Consider the following 22,049-nt stretch of genomic DNA (forward strand, 5'->3'; position numbering starts at 1 on the left):
ACCACTCAATGATGTAGAGCCCATGATCCTTTCTCTTACATATTCTTACATGTTTAACATGTTACCCACTCTGATACTTATCCCGTGTATGCCTTCTATTCTTCCATGTCACAACTATAATATGCTTCATTCTTGTTCACTGTCATCTCTCCTCTGCAAATTCATCAGTATTACTTGTCTTAGACACAAGCTCAGAGTGAGTAGGAACTAAAAGAGATACACTCATAATTGGGTATTTTATACTGCAGTGCTTGATACTGCAGTCAATTCCCTTGCTTTTTCTTAAGGGCTCTGTGGCTACAATGATTTATCACTAAGTTTCCACGGTGACAAGTGAGAGGCAATGTTCCTTCTCCTTGCTTTCTTGCATCAGAAGATGACTTTTAGGAGATGTCAGCAAAATGATATTCAGCCACTTAAGAAACCCCAGGAGACTCAGAAGTGAGCTTTCTCAACCCTTCATTCTTCTTCATTTCTCATTAAAGCAGTAACCTAACTTCTCACACAATTTAAATTACCACTTGAATAAAGGGTCTTCCAAGATGTGAGTCTCCTGTGTTGCCTTCCCACCTACCCTCTCTTGTTTTCAATATCCTTCAGTCACAGGCATTTCCTCTCAGGTATATTATTTTTTTATTTTTATTTTTTTTTGCGGTATGCGGGCCTCTCACTGTTGCGGCCTCCCCCGTTGCGGAGCACAGGCTCCGGACGCGCAGGCTCAGCGGCCATGGCTCACGGGCCCAGCCGCTCCGCGGCATATGGGATCCTCCCAGACCGGGGCACGAACCCGTATCCCCTGCATTGGCAGGCGGACTCTCAACCACTTGCGCCACCAGGGAGGCCCTCAGGTATATTATTGATAACTAACACTAAATGTATCCAAAACTAAGCTAAGTAGTTATCTGGGTATTTAAGCTCTGAAATACAAATAAAATAAATTAAAAGTATATAATAATTCTTTCTTTTTTATATTTCTCCTCTATTCTTACCACCATCACCCCATTAGATTTTTATTTTAATCACTGGACAGAATCTGAAAACATGCTATATAAAAATTGTTTTTTAAATTACTGATTAAAGGAATCTAGAACACTCTAATGACTCTCTGCAATACTTTTTACCTTTCTAAAGAGTACAACCAGTTGGGAGATATCTATGTGAAGAGGGAGTAATAATAGTAATACTTTCTATATTCAAAGTATTTCATAATCATAATGATCCAGAGATTTCATAATTAATGTACCTGATACTCAAACACTAGTCAGATTAAGTTCTGAAAGTTATTCAAAACATTAGTTGACATTTTGCAAACTGAACATCCAAGTGGTTTATTAAGGTTGTGACTCTACTAATTGTATGCTTTTATATAATATATCCCCATGTTTTAATATAACAATTCCTATTTTGTCTCCTGTATCTTGGGAAATGAATGCTCTAAGTCCAATGCATAAGAGTAGACATTACTGTTATCATAAAATCCTTTTTGGAAGTAGCAGAATATAAATATTTAATCAATGGAATTTGATTATTATCTTATTTCAAACATGATTATATCGCCTCTTTATTTAAACAGCAGCATAAGAAAGTGCCAGTAAGAAATACATTCAGAAACTAATGCTAGAAGATATACTATCACAATTTTACATACTGTCATGCTTCTTAGAAAATAAAATTGTTGGTTAATTAATGTCTTTTAAATTTATTACATAAAAATGCAGGAGGCAGATCATGATAATAGCTTTATTCTATTTTGAGAGAAAAGCATCCTGAATACATATGGTGTTCACCACTCCAGAGAGAATAAATGATATTTCACTGAAAGATGCTCTTGGGTGAATTTATAGTGTAAAAGGATTTGAGACAAATAAAATAAATTCCATCCATTAAAGAATGATATGTTTTGTACTGTCTCCATATCATTCAGCTCTTTGTATGAATTTGCATCAAGGGCTATCTTCATGCATACTAATGGGTTGCATTAAACCTCATGATACTTTCATACTAATTCTGATAAATGTAAGAAAATAACTCCCAGGATGAGCATTTCAATAAGTCTACCGTTTGAGATTTAGGTCAATTTATTCTGAATATTCTTGTTCAAATGTGAATATATGTATAAAAATGTGAGCTGCAGGACAGACAGGTTCAAATTCATACCTTGACTGAATTAAAAATTGCTATCCTGCTTATTGAATAGGCTGTCAAGCTTGCAACGTTCTCAAGCAAGAGTTACTTACTACAGTTTTCTTCATCTGAATTATCACTGCAGTCATTTTGGCTATCACACCACCAGTGATCTGGAATACAGTTGTTGTTTTTACACTGGAATTCATGAGGACCACAAGTCTTTTTATCTGTAATGGAAAGAACCAGAATTTGCATCATTGACTTCCATAAAGACATCCCTCATGATGTCCTCACTGCCATGCCAAATCCAGGGGACATGATATTTCCTCAGATCTCAAGTCAGTTACTAATTGAGAGCATCCCTAGGAAAAATTGAAGGCAAGTTCTGAATAAAATTTCACTGTGAGCTAATTACAAAGTAACTGATTGGACCACCCACTCAATGTCAACACAAATCAATCAGTAAAAATAAAGATCAAAATTATCCAAAACTACCTTTCTCTTTAGGACACTCCTTTCCTAAGCCACCTTCTATTTCTGATATAAAGCAGCAGCTATAAAGAAATTATTAAACTCTGGTTGTCATCTTGTCTTCCTCCCTTATAAGTTCTTACTCAAAATCTACCTGTGGTCAGCTGATCTAAACTCATAGATTGTAATAGTGTCTAATGTGTACAGACCTTAAAAATTCTTAAAGTGCCATTTCACTTGAACCTCTAAATAATCCCACTGAGTATCAGAAGATGTATTAACTAGCCCTTCACTTTACAAATGACAAAACAGATACTCTTAGAAGTTTAAGAACTTGATGCATTTTCACTACTTTTTTTTTTTTTTTTATGGTAGACGGGCCTCTCACTGTTGTGGCCTCTTCTGTTGCAGAGCACAGGCTCCGGACGCACAGGCTCAGTGGCCACGGCTCACGGGCCTAGCCGCTCTGCGGCATGTGGGATCTTCCCGGACCGGGGCACGAACCCATGTCCCCTGCATTGGCAGGCAGACTCTCAACCACTGCACCACCAGGGAAGCCCTTCACTACTTTTAAATGGCACAGCCAATATCAAAAGTGTGCTTTGACTCCTGATTTAGTGTTCTTTAAAGCAAACCTAACTGTGTCCATAGGATCCAGAATCAAAATTCATGCAGTAAGAATTTATGCAGAGTTTAGGTCATATATTTTTAAATTTTCATAAGAGTAATATCCAACTGTTTGTAATCTATGGCAGCACTTCTTAAACTTTAATGTGTCTACATATTAATTAGTTGGGAATTTTGCTAAAATGGAGATTGTGATTGAGTAGATCTGGAATTCTAACAAGTTCTCTAAGTGACAATATCATCCTTGGTCTATGGCACACACTGAGTACCAAGGGTCAAAAGCATCAAGATGGTATAAATTCAAATACATAAAATAATAAGAGTAACAATGTCATTGCACAATTTAGGATACATTTTTCTTTCACATACTTAGATCAACTTCTTATTCTCAGCCATGTTAGAGATGGACAGTGAAGTGTTCAATGATTCAGATTAGTAAAATAAATTAACTAAAGAAGAAGATAAGCTATTTGGTGGTGCTTGCTACTCTTTACTTCAGAATGCATCTTATAAAATTCAGATTTAAATAAGATTATGAAAACAAAAGTGATTTAGGTTTAATTATGAAAATTAAGTAATGACCATATATTGAAGATCCAGCCCACCTCTTGCTTAAGCATTTTCACAAACATGATCACACTCAATCTTCAAAACATCCCTAAGAAGTACTATTACATGCATTTAAATAAATGAGAAAAATGAGAAAGGGTTTAACTGATTTCTCCAATTTTACAAAGGTCTTAAATGGCAAAGGAGGAATTTATATACAGATGCTGCTCAAGAAACATTTTGCATTTTGTAGAAATTCTCATGATAGACTTCAAATGCACTGTTCTACTAATAAGTGTATATTATATATAGCCTAATATATATATGCATATAGATAGATATTAATAGATAGACAGAGAGAGAAAGAGACAGAGAGAGAATATTTCCCTGCCTCTCTTCCATCCTGCCTGCCTACCTGCCTATCTACTAATGATTACTCAGAACCTAACTTGTGTCACTGTGTTGAGTGCTGTGTTTTGTAATATATCCTTTTTGCCTGTGTTATACCTCACTTTAGGTTTAAAAATTGGTTTAAAATCTACAGAAGTTCTAATGTAGTATTATGTACATCTCAATCAAGCAATATGTTAGGATGACTGGAACTTAAATAATAAGTCTTGAAAACATGGGATTTGATACTGAACTATGTAGATGGTTATTTCGTTTTGTCAATTAAAACAAACTCCTTTGAAACTACTACTCTAGGTAACATTAGTTTTATTTATTCCTTGCCATGTGTTGCTTGCATTATTTTAGAATATTGCTTAAAATTTTTAGAATAGAAGAATATAAGAAAGGGCAGTCTGGATCAGTCCAATAGACCATTTGACTTAGTATTACAACACTGTCCCCAAGCAATTCTCCATGACTACAAAAGGTTAACAATCAGTACTAAATATCAACACAGCGTGTTTTTAAGTTTTCCCCCCTAAATCCTTGTACTTTTGTTTTCTATGTTTAAACTTTTTTTTTCATATTTTGTGTTTCAAAGAGACCTGCACTAATTTCTTAACAAGAACAAGTTACAGTTCAATTGCTAAGGTTTCAATTTGGGGCGTGTGGAAACAGTACGTGGAAAGGTTAATTGCCTTAAGTAAGGTTACTCAAATTTTATGTTTCCAAGTTATTTAACTTTTTGATCCATGACACTGCTTATAAAAATTACAAACTATATAAACTATATAGACTTTTTCTGCATTTAAAATCTCCCTTGAGAATATATATATATATATATATATACACACACACATTATATATATATATACACACACACACACACATTATATATACTTTTTTTTAGTTAGGTGTAAAACAGCAGTTCTCAAATTGGCTTCACATTAAAATCACCTAGGGAACTTTAAAAAATCCCTTTGCTTAGTCCATATCCCACATCAATAAAATCAGACTCTCTGGGGTGGAACCCACATATCAGTATTTTTATTAAAGCAAGTTGAGTGATTCCAATGAGCAGCCAATATTGAAAATCACCGGCACCCCCAAAACTGATTGTAGAACAGAACATATATAATCCCAAATTGTAATACACGTAATTAAAATACTCACAATATGTAGAGCTTTCTATTAATTCATATTATTAAACAGCATTGCAACTATGCTTTATTTCATTTTTTGATATTATAAATTTGGAGAAAACAAATATAGTTTCAAACAAGTTTGAAAACGTGTTTTCTTTGTTTAATACATTTTCATATGAATTGTAGATACTCAAGACAAATTTGATCCTCTCAGAAAGGTGGAGTGAGGGACCACCAAAACACAAAACTATATGTAATGCATACTGCAGTACTATTGGTGCTTCTTTGTATATGCTTTGCCTATTTCTGAAAAGAAATAAAAGAATCTAGTGCTGTGAGGTCTTGCAGAGCAAGAACTACGGAAGTGGACTGAGAGACAGGGGTGAAAGAGAGATTTAAGTTTCTCTTAATACTAAAGGGAATCCAAAGGAATCCATAAACTGCTGGAATTAATAAGTGAATTTGAGAAGGCCACAGGATACAACATCAATGTATATATTTAATTATACTTCTATATATTAGCAATAACAAAACATTAAACTTAAAGAAAAACTTTTACAATTGTATCAATAAAACAAATACCTAGAAATAAAACTAGTGAAATTTGTGTAAGACCTTCATACTGAAAACTATAAAAATTGCTGAGAGAAAGTGAATAATGTCCAAGAAAATGCAGTGATGTATCATGCTCATGGATTAGAAAACTCAAATTGCTATAATTTTCTCTAAATGAATATATAGAATTAATGAAACCCCTATAAAAATTCCAGCAAGTTATTTTTGAGGGAATAGGTTATCCTAGTCTAATTACTTTTAAGAAATAGATTATTCTAAAATTATATTGAAATGCAAAGGATCTAGAACAATCAACTAATATTGAAAAATGAACAAAGTTAGAGTATTTACAGTACCTGATTTCCAGTTACTATAAAGTTATAGTAATCACGAGAGTAGAGTATTAAGCAAAATGAAACCAGAAATATAAGACTACACATATAGTCAACTGATTTGAACAAATCAGCTTAATGGGGAAAGGAAAGTCTTTTAAAGCAACTACTACTGAAACAAGTGGCTATCTATATGAAAAAGGTAAATTTCAACCTATCATACCTATACACAAAAATTAATCTGAGATGATCATAAATGTAATATAAAGCTTCTAGAATATTGGAAGATATTTTCATAATCTTGGAGTAGGCGAAGATTTCTTAGATAGAACAAACAAAATAATAATAAGAGAAAAATTGGTATATCGAACTTAACCTAAATTAATTTTTTTATTCTTTAAAAGACATCATTGAGAAAATGAATTGGCAAATTTTTCTTCACATTCAAAAGTGAAATATTGGAAATATGGAGTTTCTGTTGCTCTTGCTAATGTTCTTTTGTAATCATCACTATCTATCTTCCAGTTCAGGAAACATGATAATTACAGACAGTTCCGTAACATGCAATGACTTTTGTTATAAAAAAAGTAATATAGTCACAGAAACACTGGGGCAAAAAGAACTGTGAGAAGTTGAGCTTCCATCATGGTATTCCCTTGTTTCCTTGTGTTCCAGATGATAACGCTGTAGAGTCAGAAGTATGGTGTTAGAAGTGCAGCTAGAACTGGAGCACCTTCTTTTGTAGAAAAGCTTGTCTCATCTTGGGGCAGGATAACCATCTGTTAACTATCAAAGCATAACTTCTCTCTGTAGATGTCATTATGTTCTTTCTTTAAATCAACCTTATAGTTTTTAATCTCTCACTCTAAATCCCCCTCCATGTCTCTGTTAGCATCATATGGAAATGAATACCTATATATGCTGCTCACAAATATTCTAAACCTCGTTGACTGGTTATGAATTCAGGAACAGTGATGATACAAGGAAATATATTCTCTTCCTTACATTCTATAGTAGGTAGGATTTATTGGCACATACTTTTGGGCTGAAATGAACATAATAGATATAAAACATTATTATTGACTTTTTTTGTCCTTTTGAAACTACTATATCCACCGCTGGTGAAGCTGTTATTCATGGGCTATTGCCTCCTCTGTCACAGGGGAGGACCATATGACCCAAGGTGGCCTCATCCCCTAGACCACAGTTGGTCCACAACAGTCATGTTACTGATGTTTACAAAAAAATTTTACAGCTTAAACCTGATAGATGATTATTCTTCCTTAGCATTAAAGAGGTATGGAGGAGGGCAGTGCAGAGATTGTATGGTGGCTAGATAATGTCCTAAGGAACACAGATTTCTATCATTCTGCTCCACCATCCATCCTAACTAATGGCTACCATTTTTCAGTCACTTCATGGCCCAAGATGACTACTAGTGCTTGAGTCATCACCTTGCAGGCCTGAAGGAGTAAGGGCAGAAAGGCAAAAGAAGAAGCCTTTTTACTTTAAGAAAACTCCCTTAAAGTATTCTTCCTGGAAGTTCCACACAATACTTCTGCTTACATTTCAATGGTCAGAACTTAGTCACGTGACAATATCTAGCTTCAAGGGGAGATGGGAAATGTGATGACATTCTGAATAGCAATGTGTCAACAAAAGACTTAGGGCTCTGTTTCTAAGGGGAAAGTGAAAAAATGGGTATACTGATAGGCAATTTAGGAGTCTCTGTCAATATGTAAACAAGACCAATTGAAGCAATTTGCGGTGATTTCCATGGCTACTGAAAGAGAGAACATTTCTTTCCTTTCAAGATTGCAAAAATTATAACCTCAAGTTGCCATGGGTCATTTAAAAACCATGTAGAGAGTACCCATCTCAAAAGCCAACATAAGGAATAGTTTAGAACTGGAGAAAAAGAAGATAAGGCTCTTGTGACTCTATGTGAATACTTGGATCCAAATTGTGCCTGAAGTCAATTCCATCCACTCCTTGGAATCGAGGCAGAAAATTTATTTTCCCACTGGTTTGTGTTGAATTTCTTTTGTTTACAGACCAGAGTCCTAACTAATGCAAATACCATACTATATTTTGCTTAGAAATAGTATGGACTCTTAATATTAATATTTTTTTCTGTATGTGCTGTTTTACATAATTCCCAAGCTATTTCATTGGTTTATAATTACCTGGGAAAATCAGTCTTTTTCCACAAGAAGTCTCAAAATCAGTCTCTATTTAAAAGTGATTTGTAAACTCAGGTTTCCATGAAAATGGGAGATGGTACACCTTTTTGTGAGCACATTCTCTACATGACAAACATGATTACAGCATTTAGTGATATTGATTTTCTGGAAAACTGCAGTTTGCCTTGCATTGTAAAGTGTCTGGTGGATCTGAAAATTAATTTCATGTTACTTCTCATCAATAAGGGTAATATTCCTCAATGAGCACTTACATGCACAACCTGTTCTTCTAGGGGAAGTGGCAATAATATGTGGATGCACCAACAGTTGAGAATAACAATGCCAGCTGCAGCATGTCCCCATGGGATTCTCCTACTTCTGTTTTGCTTTTGAATTATTAATTTTAAAAAAAAGTTTTACATTATTCTTCCAGGTAGAGAAGAGAAAGGCTTATAAAGTAAAACAAATTAACAATGACATGTTTTCTTTATAAAGAGATGAATCTATAATAAGCTAGCTCTCTAGAAGCTCCAATAATGACATTTTAAAAATTGCATGTCAATACAATGTAATTTTCAGCAGAAATTATTTGAATTCACATTATGCAGTTTCAGAGAGTGTCATATTACATCCTGTAATGCCATATATCGCATTTGACAAGAATTTGTGGTTTTTTTTCTTATTTAGAAATTTGTATTATAATGCTATGGGTGTGAAGTGAGGGGAAGTAGTTATTATCCCATCTTTTGTCAACACCCTCTGTACGTCATCTGCCAAACCCCTACAGTTCCATTCATCATTCTCTTTTCAACAGTCTGTAGTCATGACAGATTGTATGGTAATATTGTACAAACAAATTTACACTTGTGATTCACAGATGAGGAGGAACCCAAATCTCCATAATACGAAGGTATGAGTAGGGTATTTCTCTTCAGTTATTCCTGAGTCTTGGTTAGAGATTCTGGTAGACACGGTCTAACAATTCTACTTATGCTCCCTCTTCCAGCTTAAGAGAAAAACAAAATAAGCCTCTTCCTGCATTTTTCTAAATAATGATTCTATGTTTTATTTTAAAAGCAAACTAAAAGCAATTTGAGGCAATTGAAAAGTAAGTCTACCAAAATATTTTTTAATATACAGTTGATTACATTTGTCTATTTGGTCTGATCCTATTGATTCAGAGTCAACAGACAATTGCTCAGTTTTGAATAGACAACAACAGACCCTGATTTGGTTGGGGCAATGAGGCATACACAGTAGAAAGAAGCAGAGCATTAAAGGCAGAACTCGATTTGAATCTTAATTATGGTTCTTACTCGTGTGCAACCTAGGGTAGTAATTATTTGTCTTCTTTGTGCCTCAATTTCCTGAAGGCTAAAAACTGAAGGAAAATACATAGAGCATTGAAAGGAAACCTGGCTTCATAAGTAGTAACTAGTGACAAGTAATAGTAACATACTTTGGAAAGTGCTTAATGAATTTAGTTAGAAATGTCAGAAAAATGTGTTAATGAATTTGTAGCAAACTATTCAAATATTTACTGTTTTTTTTCTTTTTTAACACTTCTATTTGGTGGTTTGCATTTGATATCATTTATTACCTTAATACTTTGAAAAGTCAAGGCCCAAATACACACACATACACTTATATATATACACATATACACAGAGTACTTCAATCACTTCATCACTTATTCAATATGCTCTCAGTTTTTCAGGATTTTGATATTGTCGAATTTTCTCACTATAATACTTTTAATTTGTGTATAAATTCATGGAGAATTGGACTAAAATATAAATATTTTTACTTTTCTTGTATTGATAGTACTTTGTTTTTAGTATTTCTAGTATTGAGTGGCATAATTATTTCTTCTGCATACAAATTTTTTTTAAAGTTTTTATTGGCGTATAATTGCTTTACAATGGTTAGTTTCTGCTGTATAACAAGGTGAATCAGTTACACATATACATATATCCCCATATCTCTTACCTCTTGCATCTCACTCCCTCCCACCTTCACTATCCCACCCTTCCAGCTGGTCACAAAACACCAAGCTGATCTCCCTGTGCTATGCGACTGTTTCCCACTAGCTATCTATTTTACCTTTGGTAGTGTTTATATGTCCATATATACACTACCACTCTCTCATTTTGTCCCAACTTACCCTTCCCCCTCCCCTTGTCCTCAAGCCCATTCTCTAGTAGGTCTGCATCTTTATTCCCGTCTTGCCCCTAGGTTCTTCATGACCTTTTGTTTTGTTTTCAGATTCCACATATATGCTTTAGCATACAGTACTTGTTTTTTCTTTCTGACTTACTTCATTCTGTATGACAGACTCTAGGTCCATCCAACTCATTACAAATAACTCAATTTCATTTCTTTTTATGGCTGAGTAATATTCCATTGTCTATATGTGTCACATTTTCTTTATCCATTCATCTGTCAATGAACACTTAGGTTGCTTCCATGTCCTGGTTATTGTAAATAGAGATGCAATGAACATTGTGGTACATGACTCTTTCTGAATTATGGTTTTCTCAGGGTATATGCCCAGTAGTGGGATTGCTTGGTCAGATGGTAGTTCTATTTTTAGCTTTTTAAGGAAACTCCACATTGTTCTCCATAGTGGCTGTATCAATTTACATTCCCACCAACACTGCAAGAGGGTTCCCTTTTCTCCACACCCTCTCCAGCATTTATAGTTTCCAGATTTTTTGATGATGGCCATTCTGACTGGTGTGAGATGATATCTCAATGTAGTTTTGATTTGCATTTCTCTAATGATTAGTGATGCTGAGCATTCTTTCATGTGTTTGTTGGCAATCTGTATATCTTCTCTGGAGAAATATCTATTTAGGTATTCTGCCATTTTTGGATTGGGTTGTTTGTTTTTTTGATATTGAGTTTCATGAGTTGCTTGTAAATTTTGGAGATTAATCCTTTGTCACTTTCTTCATTTGCAAATATTTTCTCCCATTCTGAGGGTTGTCTTTTCCTCTTATGTTTTCCTTTGATGTGCAAAAGCTTTTAAGTTTCATTAGGTCCCATTTGCTTATTTTTGTTTTTATTGCCATTTCTATAGGAGGTGGGTCAAAAAGGATCTTGCTGTGATTTATGTCATTGAGTGTTCTGCCTATGTTTTCCTCTAAGAGTTTTATAGTGTCTGGCCTTATATTTAGGTCTTTAATCCATTTTGAGTTTATTTTTATGTATGGTGTTAGAGTGTTCTAATTTCATTATTTTACATGTTGCTGTCCAGTTTTCCCAGCACCATTATTGAAGAGGCTGTGTTTTCTCCATTGTATATTCTTGCCTCCTTTATCAAAGATAAGTTGACCATATGTGCATGGGTTTATCTCTGGGATTTCTATCCTGTTCCATTGATCTATATTTCTGGTTTTGTGCCAGTACCATACTGTCTTAATTACTGTAACTTTGTAGTATAGTCTGAAGTCAGGGAGCCTGATTCCTCCAGCTCCATTTTTCTTTGTCAAGATTGCTTTGGCTATTCGGGGTCTTTTGTGTTTCCATACAAATTGTGAAATTCTTTGTTCTAGTTCTGTGAAAAATGCCAGTGGTAGTTTGATAGGGATCACACTGAATCTGTAGATTGCTTTGAGTAGTAGAGTCATTTTCACAATGTTGATTCTTCCAATCCAAGAACATGGTATATCTCTCCATCTGTTTGTATCATCTTTAATTTCTTTCATCAGTGTCTTATAATTTTCTGCATACAGGTCTTTTGTCTCCTTAGGTAGGTTTATTCCTAGGTATCAAATTCAATGATTAGCTCCAGTAGTTTTCTGGTAGCATCTTTAGGATTCTCTATGTATAATATCATGTCATCTGTGAACAGTGACAGCTTTACTTCTTCTTTTCCAATTTGGATTCCTGTTATTTCTTTTTCTTCTCTGATTGCTGTGGCTAAAAGTTCCAAAACTATGTTGAATAAGAGTGGTGAGAGTGGGCAACCTTGTCTTGTTCCTGACCTTAGTGGAAATGGTTTCAGTTTTTCACCATTGAGGACAATGTTGGCTGTGGGTCTGTGATATATGGCCTTTATTATGTTGAGATAAGTTCCCTCTGTGCCTACTTTCTGGAGGGTTTTTATCATAAATAGGTGTTGAATTTTGTCAAAAGCTTTCTCTGCATCTATTGAGATGATCATATGGATTTTCTCCTTCAATTTGTTAATATGGTTTATCACATTGATTGCGTATATTGAAGTCTTGCATTCCTGGGATAAAACCCACTTGATCATGGTGTATGATCCTCTTAATGTGTTGTTGGATTCTATTTGCTAGTATTTTGTTGAGGATTTTTGCATCTATGTTCATCAGTGATATCGGCCTGTAGTTTTCTTTTTTTGTGACATCTTTGTCTGGTTTTGGTATCAGGGTGATGGTGGTTTAGTAGAATGAGTTTGGGAGTGTTCCTCTCTCTGCTATATTTTGGAAGAGTTTGAGAAGGATAGGTGTTAGCTCTTCTCTAAAGGTTTGATAGAATTCGCCTGTGAAGCCATCTGGTCCTGGGCTTTTGTTAGTTGGAAGGTTTTTAATCACAAATTCAATTTCAGTGCTTGTGATTGGTCTGTTCATATTTTCTATTTCTTCCTGGTTCAGTCTCACAAGGTTGTGCTTTTCTAAGAATTTGTCCATTTTCTCCAGGTTGTCCATTTTATTGGCATACAGTTGCTCGTAGTAATCTCTCATGATCCCTTGTATTTCTGCAGTGTCAGTTGTTACTTCCGCTTTTTCATTTCTAATTCTACTGATTTGAGTCTTATCCCTTTTTTTCTTGATGAGTCTGGCTAATGGTTTATCAATTTTGTTTACTTCTCAAAGACCCAGGTTTTAGTTTCATTGATCTTTACAATCATTTCCTTCATTTCTTTTTCATTTATTTCTGATATGCTCTTTATGATTCCTTTCCTTCTGCTACCTTTGGGGTTTTTTCGTTCTTCTTTCTCTAATTGCTTAGATGTAAGGTTACGTTGTTTATTTGAGATGTTTCTTGTTTCTTAAGGTAGGATTGTATTGCCATAAACTTCCCTCGTAGAACTGCTTTTGCTGCATCCCATAGGTTTTTGGGTCATCGTGTTTTCATTGTCATTTGTTTCTAGGTACTTTTTGATTCCCTCTTTGATTTCTTCAGTGATTTCTTGGTTATTAAGTAGTGTATTGTTTAGCCTCCATGTGTTTGTATTTTTTCCTGTAATTGATATCTAGTCTCATAGCGTTTTGGTCAGAACAGATACTTGATATGATTTCAATTTTCTTAAATTTACCAAGGCTTGATTAGTGCCTCAAGATATCATCTATCCTGGAGAATGTTCCATGAGCACTTGAGAAGAATGTGTATTCTTTTGTTTTTGGAAGGAATGTGCTATAAGTATCAATTAAGTCCATCTTGTTTAATGTATCATTTAAAGCTTGTGTTTCTTTTTTTCATTTTGATGATCTGTCCATTGGTGAAAGTGGGGTGTTAAAGTCCCCTACTATGATGGTGTTATTGTCAATTTCCCCTTTTACGGCTGTCAGTATTTGCCTTATGTATTGAGGTGCTCCTAGGTTGGGTGCATAAATATTTACAATTATATCTTCTTCTTTTTTTTTTTTTTTTTGCGGTATGCGGGCCTCTCACTGTTGTGGCCTCCCCCGTTGCGGAGCACAGGCTCCGGACGCGCAGGCTCTGGACGCGCAGGCTCAGCGGCCATGGCTCACGGGCCCAGCCGCTCCGCGGCATATGGGATCCTCCCAGACCGGGGCACGAACCCGTATCCCCTGCATCGGCAGGCGGACTCTCAACTACTTGCGCCACCAGGGAGGCCCTATATCTTCTTCTTGAATCGATCCCTTTATGATTATGTCGTGTCCTTCTTTGTCTCTTGTAATAGTCTTTGTTTTAAAGTCTATTTTGTCTGATATGAGAATTGCTACTCCAGCTTTCTTTTGATTTCCATTTGCATGGAATATCTTTTGCCATCCCCTCACTTTCAGTCTGTAAGTGTCCCTAGGTCTGAAGTGGGTCTCTTGTAGACAGCATATATATGGGTCTTGCTTTTGTATCCATTCAGCCAGTCTATGTCTTTTGGTTGGAGCATTTAATCCATTTACATTTAAGGTATTTATCGATATGTGTGTTCCTATTACCATTTTCTTAATTGTTTTGGGTTTGTTATTGTAGATCTTTTCCTTCTCTTGTGTTTCCTGGCCAGAAAAGTTCATTTGGCATTTGGTGTAAAGCTGGCTTGGTGGTGCTGAATTCTCTTATCTTTTGCTTGTCTGTAAAGGTTTTAATTTCTCTGTCAAATTTGAATCAGATCCTTGCTGGATAGAGTAAACTTTGTTGTAGGTTTTTCCCTTTCATCACTTTAGATATGTCCTGCCACTCCCTTCTGGCTTGCAGAGTTTCTGCTGAAAGATCAGCTGTTAACCTTCTGGGGATTCCCTGTATGTTATTTGTTGTTTTTCCCTTGCTGCTTTTAACCTGGTTTCTTTGTATTTAATTTTTGATAGTTTGATTAATATGTGTCTTGCCGTGTTTCTCTTTGGATTTACCCTGTATGGGATTCTCTGTGCTTCTTGGACTTGATTAACTATTTCCTTTCCCATATTAGGGAATTTTTCAACTATAATCTCTTCAAATATTTTCTCAGTCCTTTTTTTCTCTTCTTCTTCTGGGACCCCTATAATTTGAATGTTGGTGTGTTTAATATTGTCCCAGAGGTCTCTGAGATGGTCCTCAATTCTTTTCATTCATTTTTTCTTTTTTTCTGCTCTGTAGTAGTTATTTCTACTATTTTATCTTCCAGGTCACTTATCCGTTCTTCTGCCTCAGTTATTCTGCTATTCATCCCCTCTAGAGAATTTTTAATTTCATTTATTGTGTTGCTCATCACTGTTTGTTTGCTCTTTAGTTCTTCTAGGTCCTTGTTAAACGTTTCTTGTATTTCCTCCATTCTCTTTCCAAGGTTTTTGATCATCTTTAGTATTATTATTCTGAATTCTTTTTCAGGTAGACTGCCTATTTCCTCTTCACTTGTTAGGTCTGGTGGGTTTTCACCTTGCTCCTTCATCTGCTGTGTGTTTCTGTCTTCTCATTTTGCTTAACTTACTGTGTTTGGGGTCTCCTTTTTGCAGGCTGCAGGATCGTAGTTCCCGTTGTTTTTGGTGTCTGCCCCCAGTGGCTAAGGTTGGTTCAGTGTGTTGTGTAGGCTTCCTGGTGGAGAGGACTAGTGCCTGTGTTCTGGTGGATGAGGCTGGATCTTGTGTTTTTGGTGGGCAGGTACACATCTGGTGGTATGTTTTGGGGTGTCTGTGACCTTATTATGATTTTAGGCAACCTCTCTGCTAATGGATGGGGTTGTGTTCCTGTCTTTCAGGTTGTTTGGCATAGGGTGTCCGGCACTCTAGCAAGCTGATCGTTGAGTGGAGCTGGGTTTTGGCGTTGAGGTGGAGATCTCTGGGAGATTTTTGCCATTTGATATTACATGGAGCTGGGTGGTCTCTGGTGGACCAATGTCCTGAACTTCGCTCTCCCACCTCAGAGGCAGAGCCCTGATGTCTGGTTGGAGCACTAAGAGCCTGTCATCCACATGGCTCAGAATAAAAGGGAGGAAAAAAAGAAAGAAAGGAAAAGATAAAATAAAATAAAAGTTATTAAAATAAAAAAAATTATTTAAAATTTTTTAAATTAAAAATAAATAACCAAATGAAAAAACAAATCCACCAATGATAATAAGTGTGAAAACTATAGTAAAAAAAGAAAATGGGCAGACAGAACTGCAGGACAAATGGTAAAAGCAAAGCTATACAGAGAACATCACACACAGAAGCATACACACATACACTCACAAAAAGAGAAAAAGGGGAAAAATATATATATATATCATTCCTCCCAAAGTCCACCTCTTCAATTTGGAATGATTCATTTTCTATTCAGGTTTTCCACAGATGCAGGGTACATCAAGTTGATTGTGGAGAGTTAATCCGCTGCTGCTGTGGCTGCTGGGAGAGATTTCCCTTTCTCTTGTTTGCACAGCTCCTGAGGTTCAGCTTTGGATTTGGACCCTCCTCTGCATGTAGGTCGCCTGAGGGCATCTGTTCTTCACTCAGACAGGACGGTGTTAAAGGAGCCACTGATTCGGGGGCTCTGGCTCACTCAAGCCAGGGGCAGGGAGGGGTACGGATGCGGGGCGAGCCTGTGGCGGCAGAGGCCATAGTGACATTGCACCAGCCTGAGGCACGCAGTGTGTTCTCCTGGGGAAGTTGTCCCTGGATAGCGGGACCCTGGCAGTGGCGGGCTGCACAGGCTACCAGGAGGGGAGGTGTGGAGAGTGACCTGTACTCGCACACAGGATTCTTGGTGGCGGCAGCAGCAGGCTTAGCATCTCATGCCCGTCTCTGGGGTCCGTGTTGATAGCCATGGCTCGTGCCCATTTCTGGAGCTCCTTTAAGCGGTGATCTTAACCCCCTCTTCTTGCGCACCAGGATACAAAGAGGCAAGAAAATGTCTCTTGCCTCTTCGTCAGCTCCAGACCTTTACCCAGACTCCCTCCTGGCTAGCTGTGGCGCACTAACCCCTTCAGGCTGTGTTTACACCGCCAACCCCAGTCCTCGCTCTGTGCTCTGACAGAAGCCCGAGCCTCAGCTCCGAGCCCCGCCTGCCCCGGCGGGTGAACAGACAAGCCTCTCGGGCTTGTGAGTGCTGGTCTGCACCGATAGTCTGTGTGAGAATCTCTCCACTTTGCCCTCCGCACCCCTGTTGCTGCGCTCTCCTCTGCAGCTCTGAAGCTCCCCCCCTCTGCCACCCGCAGTCTCTGCCCGCAAAGGGGCTTCTAGTGTGTGGAAACCTTTCCTCCTTCATGGCTCCCTCCCACTGGTGCAGGTCCCGTCCCTATTTTTCTGTCTCTGTTTATTCTTTTTTATTTTGCTCTACCCAGGTACGTGGGGAGTTTCTTGCCTTTTGGGAAGTCTGAGGTCTTCTGCCAGCATTCAGTAGGTGTTCTGTAGTAGTTGTTCCACATGTAGATGTATTTCTGATGTATTTGTGGGGAGGAAGGTGATCTCTGCATCTTAGTCTTCCACCATCTTGAAGCTCCTCGTCTTACACCTCTTTTACACTTAATCATTTAAAACATTATTCAAACCCATGTAAAGCATTTAATTTTCCCTTTCTTTGTTTGCCATCATAGATAGAAATATTTAGTATGCAACTAGAACACAGTTTTCGTTTATCTTGTCCTCAATACTCTGAATACCTTAGAGAATCCATAGTTTAGATGGTTTACAATGCTTAGGAGAAACACTGCTTTTTATCTGGAGGAAAGGGTATATGAAGGAAAAGCATGTTTTATCAGTACCATTGTCTGGTGGCCAATTGCACTTTCTGCTAAGCTACTTCAAGTCTCTATTGTCATATCATGCCTTATTTTCATACGTAAAATCATTTCAACAGAGCAGATTATGGAAAGTCATGATAATAACATAGACTCTACTTTAAGGACCCAACTGACAGGCTGTAAGGAAATTACTGAAAAATGATAAAAAGAGGAATTGGAAATACTTGTGCTAGATGATAGTGACCAACACTTTTCAATCTTAGACTCTGATCTAATTATGTGGATATATAGTAGGATATCCTCTTGCCCCTTACATACTTATACAGTCTTCAAGATTCCCTTTTGTCCATTTTTTCCTTTAAAATGAATTTAATGTGTATTTACATCTGATATCAGCTGAATACAAAGGTTTGGTTGTAAATCTATGGTGGGAGTAGAAGAGAAACAACACATTGAGCTATTCAGGGTCCCTCAAGTGGAGGAATATCCTTAGATTCTTGAACCACAAAGCAATGAAGTCTTGTTCTGGTACATGGACTTGAAATGTATGGTGTCAGTGCCCCATCTACAGTCCTTGGTATCTGTCATGCCTGTCTATGCTAAGCCAATGACTTCTAACTACAAGTACATGTGACTCTCTGCTTGGCCCCAATCCGGAGGTGCTTTTTAGGCACTAATGCCCTTCCCTTCCTTGGAGCAGTGTTAAACCAATGACTGACAGGAGTTGGTGAATAAATATCTCAGCTCTGTCCTCTGTTTAGAGTAACTGAGTATTCTGTATTATCTCACAGAATTTCCAGGTAGAATAGATCTCATTCCTGCAGTAACTTGCTCAATAATGTACCTTCTATTCCTCCTTCCCTTCCTTGGTTAACTGCCCACCCATTACTGATTTCTGGAATCATCTCCCCAATAAACCACTTATACTCAAATTCTTGTGAATGCAAGTTCTAATTCTAGGAAAACCCAACTTAAGAAAGGATGTATGTAGTCATTTAGTCAACAAACATGAATCAATGCCTATCATGTACTTGGCACTGTTCTGAGTTCATAGGGTTTATACCAGTGAATGAAACAGATATAAATCCCTACCCTCATTGGTTTATATGCTAATGGCCAAGTGCTGATTTGAGGGACTAGAAATAAAAAAAAAGTTTACGGGGAGTAAGGAGTGCTATAATGAGAAATAAAGAAGAGGATAGGGAATGTTTTGTGGAGAGGGAATTTCAAACAGGATAGTCTGAAAACTCTATATTAAGAAAGTGACCTTGGAAATTGGCAAAGAGAAAAGGATTGAGACATGCTGCCATCTGGGAGAAAGGGCATCCCAGGAAGAAATAGGACCTTGAAATAATAAGCAGGCCTGGAGTGTCCAAGAAACAGCAGAGAGACAAAGGTGGCTAAAGGAGAGGAAACAGGTCAACTTCAGCAAGAGCCATGGGAGAGGTAAGGGAGATGGTCCATTTGTGCAGAGGGGCACACACATCAAGCAAGGCTTTGAACAGAACTTCTCTTGTTATTTGTCCTCCTTGGAAGAGAGCATATATATTCGGCCTCTTCCTTTTTTGACAAATGAATTTCAGGTACTTGTTTAGATTTATGCCAAAATAAAAATGGAGATTTGAAAGACTGCTAAATGATTACAACAATACAGAAACCCAGATCGTGGACTGCCATGGTGGATTCTTTGGCCTGTATATATTCTGGATAATTACCTTGTTCTCAGTCTCAGCTTTGTGTTTATATTTACAAAGCTAGCATGGTGGCATACACTGATAAAGTATACAATAGGTAAAAACAAGCCAAATTCATCTTTGAGAGAATACTGAGAATCTTATACAAAATGAAATGAATCTAGGGACAAGATTTATTGACTAGAGGTCAATAATTTGATTTATTGACTAGATTTACCTAAAACAAGTACCAAACAGGTCTATCATTTCAACCAGAATTGCATTTTATTTTTTACAGCACTGGCATTTTTTATTTCATTGTAGTTGGTACAGTAAAATTTGGTTATCCAAAGAGATCCTTAAGTAAATATTGTTATGAGCAGTTTTTAAACTAATATTAGTATTTTCAGATTCCAGCTTGAATTTCATGTTTCAGTTTGAAAACAATAATAGCAGCTAATATTTATTGTGTTTTCTCTGTACTAAGCTCAAGACTAAGCCTGATTCATGTGATCCTCCTAGCAACTCAACAAGGAAAGTATATTAAACAGTTGAGAATGCTAAAGCTCACGTTACAATAAATTACTTGTCAAATCCCACAGATCTTAAACTGTGAGACCAGGACTTGAATCCATATCACCTCATCCAATATCTACACTATAACCCATTCTGAAACTGGAACACAAATAATCCCTCCAAACAACGTTCTCCATTGCTTCCTTCTTTTGCCACTTTACACCAAGATCTCAAGTATTATGGATTCTAAAAGATGACTAAAATTGTAAACATGTCAAAAGTTGTGCCACAGTTAATTCAAGAAAAACACAGTTGCCTTTACCATAAAACCCCGAAGCTGCAACAGGTCTGCATCAGAGGGAAAAATATATATACATTTAATAAGTGTAATTTACACTCAGAGATAAATATGGACAAAATTTTGAAGCCGTCAGTGACAAGATTTGTTATTCCTGAACTGTGTACATTTTTTCATAATCTGGCATACATTATAATTTGAGGAAAACAAGTTAGCTCATTAAAAAAAAATTATGGGGGTCTCTCTCTTTCTTTCTTTCTCTCTCAGGACAGAATATGCCCCTTACTTGACTTACAGTTCAACCAGATGCTACATATCAATACATGATCACATCAGCCTTTATTGTATCATTCCTCATTGACTGCCTAGTCAGCAAGGTATTGATTTTTTTTTTTTTTTTAAGATTCTGCTTACAGTACATGATTGTTTGCTTGGCTTTACTCCCAAATGTCTTTAAAAACCTTAATAGTGCACTTCCCTGTTAGATGGCTTTATTCACCTTTAAATAAGCCTGCTTGTCTCCTATATTAATACTGCATCTGCTCTAGAATCATATTTATCAGAGAGACAGCAGGTATGAAAAAAAGGCAAAAAAACCAGTGCTTGGACTGAATTTAATATGAGAATTTAAATAAAGGTGCCAATAAAATTTGCATTTTAATACAGTCACTAGACACATGCAGAAAGCAAAGTATCTCAATGGAAAATATAAATCATCATTAAATCTGCATTAATTTAGCTCACTCAAATATTCCTTTAAGTTCTAATGTGTCATTATAAACAATGAAGAATCAGAATTGTTCTTCATATTATACTCTATTAAGTCTAAGAAAGAAAAGAATTGGTACTTTAAAACATACATCCCATGATATATGGAATATATCATCAAATTAATAAAATTATTATCCACAGTGGAGATTAACTCCAACTATTGTTATAGGACCAAATTAAAACCTCTGAATGAGAACAACTACTAAGCAAAGGGGAGGTGAGGGGAACCCACTGACTATGTGCTTGATTTAACTCATTAGAGCTATGCTTTCCAATGCAGCCATTCACGTACCACCTTCACAAATTTGCTATTTTCCAGTATCATTCTACCGGTATTTACTTAATATTTTTCTTTAAATTGCTTAACTTGTTAATATTTAACTTCACCATGAACCACAAGATTCTTGATATCATGATCTGATATGCTGGTGTATATATTTAAAATCCTTATTTAAAATACATAATTACTCTGTGTACTATGTAAAATCAGCCCTTGTTTACATGTTATAGGCTTGCTATACATCAGGAATCATTGCTTTAGGGCAGTTTTTTCCAAGTATTTTTAAGAGTAAAATGCACATACAAACACACGCTTATACACACACACACACACACACACACACGAATTGGAGACATCCTATTGACAGTACTTGTAGTTTTAAACAATTATTCTATACTTAAGTCGTTACTGTGGCTCACAGGATTCTTGTAATAACAGTTAGATGTTCCAAGTCCACAACCTGAAAATTTTTTTCCAGGGCATTGCCATGTTTCTCTTGTATAAGAAATTTAACAAAAGAAAAGTAAGCCAAAAAGAGCTCAAAGATGGATCCTTCTCAATGAACTTGTGTATATCACAAAGTTTACAAAGAATACGCTGAAAGTAAGACTTACAAGTTAATCTAGACTGCCTTAAGAAGAAATCTGGAGAAAAAAGTGCTCAGGAAAAATAGAAAACCAAATGTTATGGAGGACAATGGATGAGACAACAAATTGAACCATACTAACTATGATGTACCAATATAACATCGTAGGCATTCTGTATCTTGAAAGCAAAAGTCAATTATGT

At 36.4% G+C, this 22,049-nt stretch overlaps 1 protein-coding gene across 1 annotated transcript in view; it reads right to left on the reverse strand.

Moving 5' to 3' along the window:
- Positions 1–22,049, reverse strand: part of LRP1B (LDL receptor related protein 1B) — a 1,545,691-nt gene that overhangs the window by 159,591 nt on the left and 1,364,051 nt on the right. Inside the window, exon 67 of the mRNA XM_060105953.1 lies at positions 2,238–2,354. Within this exon, the coding sequence (XP_059961936.1) occupies positions 2,238–2,354 (117 nt within the window). The remainder of the gene's footprint in view (positions 1–2,237; positions 2,355–22,049) is intronic.

Source organism: Mesoplodon densirostris, chromosome 8 (assembly GCF_025265405.1).
Source record: "Mesoplodon densirostris isolate mMesDen1 chromosome 8, mMesDen1 primary haplotype, whole genome shotgun sequence".
In the NCBI taxonomy this organism is placed as follows: Eukaryota; Metazoa; Chordata; class Mammalia; order Artiodactyla; family Ziphiidae; genus Mesoplodon; species Mesoplodon densirostris.